The sequence below is a fragment of the Pseudochaenichthys georgianus genome, chromosome 9, assembly GCF_902827115.2.
Source record: "Pseudochaenichthys georgianus chromosome 9, fPseGeo1.2, whole genome shotgun sequence".
Classification (NCBI taxonomy): domain Eukaryota; kingdom Metazoa; phylum Chordata; class Actinopteri; order Perciformes; family Channichthyidae; genus Pseudochaenichthys; species Pseudochaenichthys georgianus.
In genome coordinates this window covers 13,178,606-13,185,671 of record NC_047511.1, presented here as the reverse complement: position 1 = coordinate 13,185,671, position 7,066 = coordinate 13,178,606, and the positions used below count along the sequence as shown (strand labels likewise).

Below are 7,066 nucleotides of genomic sequence, written 5' to 3'. Positions count from 1 at the left end.
ACAGGACTTCTGAGTGGCAGCTACGCCCCCAATCAGCACCTCGTAATAACCCCACTCAGCAGAGGTCAGCCCCGCCCCCTGCTCCTGGAGAGGGGCCATGCTGTAGGAGCGAACATTAACACGGGGTCCAAGATGTGAAAGGGTGAAATGTTAAGTGAATTGCACAAACAGATTGTTTGAGCTTTGACATTTTTTGAAATGTCTGTTCACAGATTTCACCATCTCAGTTTCTATTACATTTGCTTATCAACACCAAACGCCAAGTACAGCTGAAGCTAATGGGAGATTGTTATTTGTGTTTGGTGATAAATCAAATTGATGTTTTGACCTGATGATGTCGCTGGATTCCTCCTAAAGGGGAAGGTGTTTTTGCCAAATGTTGTTCCAATTCATTCAGTGGTTAAGATATAACATCGTAAAGCATTAAAAGAAGTCGGGATGATTTAAGTCAGTGTGATTCATCGTTTAGGGACCATGACATTTTGTCCAATTTCAGTATGGTCTAAAATAGTGGAAGTAAATCAGGGGACACTGGTGTGTTCAATTTAAAATCATGACCCTTTTTTACGTCTATGGGATGACCCATGACCTTTGAATGGGAATGTAATCACCAAGTCAATACAAATCTGAAAATATGTCATTTTATGAAGTGTAGGCATCATGTTTTCTGAAGTTATAAAATATTCTTAAAATATTATAATGTGACATGTTTCCTTGAAAGGAATTTTTGATTTCAATGAGATTTCCTCATTGAGGATGTATTATTATGTATTATTCTATTAGCGGGGTTGTACATTCTAACGTTAAGTTATGACTGTGATTCCGGCTATAAGACCCCAGAAATGTTAAACAGATAAGATTTTTAAAAACGTTTTACATTTTTTTCTTTGGTCCAAACTACATCTCCAAACTCGCGAATGTATGAAGTGTTTTCAAATGTGTTGCAGATTATTCATGTTCCCCAGAGGATACATCATGACGTTGGTGATCCACAGACTTTCTCTCTGGCGCCACCATGAGGTTGTTGTTGTTGTTGTTGTTGGATGGTTATAAAAATATCCATCTAAAAATATATTGTCTAATAATAACAAAATATTATTAATTTATATTATTAGATATTGTATTCTATTATTATTATTATTATTATTATTATTATTATTATTATTATATTTGGTTTGAAATTCAAATATGTACATGTGTTTTCAACGTTTTTTCTATTATATTTTCAGGTGGCACATATCTGTTTATTTTTTGTGTTTTCAAAACATCTTTTATTTATTTATTTAACCCGTATGTTATGTAATAGACTGTAGGCCTACTGTGCTCAGCCTCACTATATGTAACGTTTATAAAGAATATGTATTCTCCTCAGAATTGATTCAGCTATCAAATGCACATGAGATATTCAAATAACCATTCCTGCATCTTCATCATGCATCAAAATACAAAATAGAGAAATCAGACGTTATGCCAATAACAATACTTCCTGCAGTGTAAACTTTTATTCCGGTCCGTGTTTTGGTCTTTTATCAACGAACAACATGAATAAATTTATTACGCGTTGTGGTCCAGGCCTCCCACTCCCCACAAATCTACTCGGCCGGCACAAACTGCAAAGCCACTCTCGTCACCTTGAAATTTCCTCTGCTATTTTCCAATTAAAAGCTTAATAGCCCTGGAGACGGGCTTCATGTGGGGAAGTTTACCATGCTCTTATTCTCTGTAAGCCGCGCCAGGCTCGGATCCCATTATTTGCTTGAATAAACCTTTTTTACGGTCAGAAATGGGCCCCGGCTTTGTCCGGTGTTATGTTTCAATGCCCTCTATTAGTCCAGCAGAAGGGACGTATCAGCATCCTCAACATAGTTCCCAAAGGGCTTTTTATACATGTAGAGACCTAATCATCTAAGTTATGTACGATTGTGTAAAAGGTGCGAGAAGCTGCGAGCACTTTGTCCGAATTAAGTCGTATAGCCTGCAGGCAACAGGGAGCGAAATAAACAAGTCCTGACTTTTAAAATCCTAATTAATTTATAGGAAGAGTCGAATGCTGATGTTAGGTCCTAATAATGAACATATTTGGGGAAATGCATATCTATAGAGTTTTGACAGCTTGTCATATGTTTTGCAGTTGAGTTTTGAGAACAACATTTTTTCAAGATTTAAAATCATGATGCAACTTAAAAAGGGATTTACTCGTGCAATTAGTATTTTAATGGGGTTTGTTTTATGCAGGGACAGTTTTCATCCTCATTGTTGCCGGCTGGAATATTAATGTTGATATTCAGTTGAGTGCTATTGATGCAGTTAATTCATGTAGTGCTTTTATTTGTGCATTAACTCATGCACTTTTTGTTTTACATTGCATTGTAACGTACTTGCATAGTCTATCAAATGAAAAGGTATATTTTTGATATTCCTTTGACACTTTACATGACACATTAAAGGTATTAATATATCAAAGAAAATGTTATGTTATTTGTATGTTAAATTGTTAAAACTGAAATGATAGCCATATTTAAAAAATAACTGAGTGTCACTAAGAGTTGTTTATTTTGTACAGATGTAAAATGTTGCAGCTTCCCATTATATAAATCTGAAATGTGCCTTCAAATAATGTCAACTTCTTTATTACAAGCCTTGACAAGATTCTTAATACAAAGAGAATATCAGTTTCCACTGCAGAACACAATGTTATAGTCTTTAACCTATTTCTTAAGGGAAACATTATCTGATCCTCACATGCACTTTTGTTTCGTCCCCGCCTCACGTGGACATTTTTTGCAGCGTGCTTTGACGCGAGTGACAGCGTTTGGTTACTCGTCGTCTCAATAAGTGCGTGTCAGCCCTGATGCATATCTGGGCTGTCAGCCGAGGGAAAGTTGGATCCTCCACAATAAGCCCACACCTCTTCTCCTCATCCTGCCATGCGTGTGGCTGAGCAGCTCCATCCAGCTCCATCTCTCTGCTGCTGACACCACTCCCCCACCTCGCCTCTCCGCAGATGCACTTGCGCGTCCTGGAGAACACGCTCCCACGATGAATGGCTACGGATCCCCCTACTTGTACATGGGGGCTCCGGTGTCTCAGCCCCGGGCCCCGCTGCAAAGGACCCCCAAGTGCGCGCGGTGCAGGAACCACGGCGTGCTCTCGTGGCTCAAAGGTCACAAACGCTACTGCCGCTTCAAGGACTGCACCTGCGAGAAGTGCATCCTCATCATCGAGCGGCAGCGCGTCATGGCGGCGCAGGTGGCGCTCCGCAGGCAGCAGGCCAACGAGAGTCTGGAGAGCCTCATCCCGGAGTCCCTCAGAGTGCTGCCCGGCCTCGGCATGCTCGGAGCCGGCGAGGGGAACCATGGAGCCCCGCCAAGGACAGAAGAGCTGGAGCTGAGGTGGAGCAGCACGGAGCCGGTTCATTCCGGAGCGCAGACACGCACAGCAGGTGGGAGGATAACAACCAGAGCTGCAGGAAAATAGTTTGGCTAAATGTGTTTCACATTTCTGATGAGCTATTACTTTTTATTTGATGGAAGAAAATGTCAAATTAAGAAACAAATTATTAAACTGCTATGATCAGAAGGATGGCTATTACAAAAATAAATAACTTAATAATACTACTTCACAAAGTGGACATGAGATTGGAATAAGTTACCAATATAGGCTAGATTGTTTTTATTATGATAATTGTTTAAAGTTTTCACAAAATACGGCAGATTAATGTAAGTCTAAAATATGTTTATTACAATGTCCCAAGATCATTATATTTCTAAATAAATAAATGTGCAGATATGAATGGGGTTGAGATTATTTCTTGTAAAAACTGCTTTTCCTTTACAATGATTCTAAAATTATAGTGTGTTGAGTGTTCAAAAATATGTTACGGTTTGATCATTGGGATACATTTAAAAGTAATATTTCAGTAACAAAGAATTCACTTAAAACAGCTCTTATAAATGTTGCTTTATGGCACCTTCGCTAAATGAAAACATTCTTTAAAGATTTCAAGTCATGATAAGAAAGATACAACTTTACTTATTCTCCGAGGCCGAAATGATAATGCTACAGCACCACAAATGTATTGGTAATAAAACAGATAACTTAAATACAAATAATAATACAATAAAATAATGTTTTATTCAAATGTTGACAAAGTTAGATTAAAAAATAAATAAACAAACCTCATTTAGATTTTTGATATTAAGGTGGATTCATTTGACCTGATAGCATTGTTATTGCGTTAATTGTTTATATTATCTTGCTTTTGATTGTTTCTATATATCCTATTTATTAATGGAAACATGCATGTTGTTTCTATTTTATTTGACAAGGAATTATTTCCTTTATGCCTGCAAGATATACAACAATAATTATGTGTTTATTATTTTATAAAATATATATGTGACAGCCAATTTCAATTTATTTATTTTCACTGTATCAACTCGTAGGTTTGGCTTTTTATATTTAATTTCGGTATCGTTTGCCTTCTCTTTGTTGGTAAAAGCAAACGTTTATTTGGATTTGAATGAAAAGTAAAAATGCTCAATATTTCAGCCAAATATTCCAGTCATAGGCCTATGGTTATTTTTCTACTTCACTCCACTTTGGTGGTTTTCTGGGACACAAACATCTGGACACAAGCAGCGATCAGCTGACTCCAGATCCATCACCCGGACAGGCGGAGCTGAGTGCTTTAAAAGATGACAGTAATCAGCGCAGACAGCACCAATCCGATGTAATCGCCATTTCTCTCGAACGAGGTCAAGTTCAGATGAAATGTTACCGAGCAATACGCGATCTGTTTACAACATGTGGTCAAAAGGCATCGACGGTAGATTCCTCACTGACACACAGTCAGCACTTTGTGTTAACAGCTTTAGGGAGGGGGGGGTGGAAAACATCCTCATCAGTCTCTGTGTTGGAGACAAGTCATTCATTGTGTGTCAAGTTTCCTCCAGAGGAGAGCTTTTGGACTTAGAGTGCAGAAAATAAATGTTTCTGAAGTCAGATAAATGCAGCTGAACTGTTATGACCCCCTGCCCAAACTTGTCTCCTGACTCTTTGTTCTGATGTGTTGCAGAGCCGACGAATGAGGGTACTGATGAGGGGTCCGGAGGAGAGAACGGGGGGAGCTCCAGTGAGAAGGAGCAGGAGGCTGTCAGCTCCCCTGAAGGCTCCAAACCGAACTCCTGCTACACTCCGGAGCCCCCAGAGACGCCCTCCAAACCGGAGGAGAGCAGCTGCAGCCTCTCTAAAGCCGGCAGCGCTGGGAAGGAAGTGAAGACCGAGAATCCTCACAAGCTTCCGGTCAGCTCCGGAGAGCAGAGTGTGCTCATTGAAGGCCTCGCGGGCTCCATCAACCTGCCCTTCAGCCTGCGGGCCAACCGGCCGCCGCTGGACGTCCTCAAGAAGATCTTCCCCGCTCACAAGCCTCCTGTCCTGGAGCTCATCCTCAGAGGCTGCGGGGGGGATCTGGTGGGGGCAATCGAGGTGCTGCTGTCCAGCCGGGGTTCTGACGGGAGCGCGCACCCGCAGAGCGATCCGCACCCTGAAACCCTGTTGCTGCCTTCAAACGGACACCTGTTCGAGCACATGGGCTCATACCACCCGGTGTCCTCCAGCGCCAAGTGGTCGGTGGGCTCTGCTTTCCGGGTCCCCGAGTCGCTCCGGTTCACAACGGACCCGGCATCGGGCGTGGTGTCCACGGGACCGCTGGGTGTCCCCATGCAACACCCGTCCTTTCCGCAGCCCACGCGCTACCCGCTCATGTTGCGCAACTCTCTGACGCGCAGCCAGGGCAGCCCCTTCGTACACAATGACGTGACTCTGTGGAATACCATGGCCCTCCAGCAGCAGTATCAGCTCCGCTCGGCGGCCCAGTACGTGTCCCCGTTCTCCCCTGCAGCCGCCGTGGGGCCCGGGGGATCAGTGTTCCGCAGCTCCGCCATCCTGCCCTCCAGACCCTCCGAGGAGCAGCGCATCAGCATCCAGGAGGAGAGCTGCACGCTGGGGCCCAAACCCGGCCTCTACTCCCCGGAGGAGGAGTACGAGGAGCGCTCCGACTCCGCAGACTCGCGCATCCTCAACTCCTCCACCTGAAGAAGCTGCGGATGGACTATTATTATTTTGAAAGGACATCCGGTGTGCTATAGGGTCTTTTTCTGTCTTGTTTTGAATTGAACTGTGTGAAGCAATCACCCTTTGATGAGGTGATGTTAATCCTTTTAACGTCATCCACTCATGCCCTCAAGTTGTCACGTGCCACGACCAAAAACGGATGAATGGAACAGACTCGCGCTGATTTGAAAGTCTCTCATATATTTCCTGCAAGCATGTTTAGTACTGTGAACACTTTTGATGTAAACGATCATCAATGCATGTGAAGAGTATGCCAAATAAATCTGAGTTTTCCAAATGGACCAGATTGTTGTCTTTTAGTCACTATTACTAAGGTTTTCATTTTAAATTGGCCTAATTTATATAGACACATGTTGTATGTGTTACATTGGTCATCATTGTTTACCTGAACGTATAGCTCCACATTTATCAGCTCCAATATTTATTAATTATAATATAAATATGATTCTGAAATTATCCTATTTGCATAATAACTACTTTATAACTTTGTGTACATTATTTGATGCCAATACTAAGTAAAAAGAGATTACAAATCTGATTTATTTTGTATTTTTGCACTGTAGTATTTTACATAATAACATTCAAATTCACTCCTCTGGGTTTAGGAATTGGGATGTCCTTCAAGATGAAGACGAGATCCATTTCCGGGTCACCAGACAGACGATGCATGGATGGAAGATCGAGGAGGCACAACATTTAGAAATAAAACGTTTTCTGAGAGCAACTTTTTATAATGACATGTTGTGGGCCTTTATTTAACATACAGTGTTTCAAAGGGGGAGACAGAGGAGACGACCTGCCTTATACTTCCTCAGGAGTCAAACCATACTTGGCAGCGGACAATGCATATGTGTACAGCAACTTTTAGTCCATTGGAAAAGGTCAAAGGTCAGAACTGGTTTTTAGCCTGAAACCCAAGCATAATATTTTG

General features: G+C 41.8%; 1 protein-coding gene across 1 annotated transcript; it reads left to right on the top strand.

Annotated features, from left to right (window-relative positions):
- Window positions 1–3,039: 3,039 nt before the first annotated feature.
- Window positions 3,040–6,385, top strand: dmrt3a (doublesex and mab-3 related transcription factor 3a). The gene is made up of 2 exons (XM_034091639.1): window positions 3,040–3,442; window positions 5,078–6,385. Exons 1-2 carry the CDS (start codon window positions 3,040–3,042, stop codon window positions 6,094–6,096), a joined length of 1,422 nt encoding a protein of 473 aa, XP_033947530.1. The 3' UTR covers window positions 6,097–6,385.
- The last annotated feature ends 681 nt before the right edge of the window (window positions 6,386–7,066 follow it).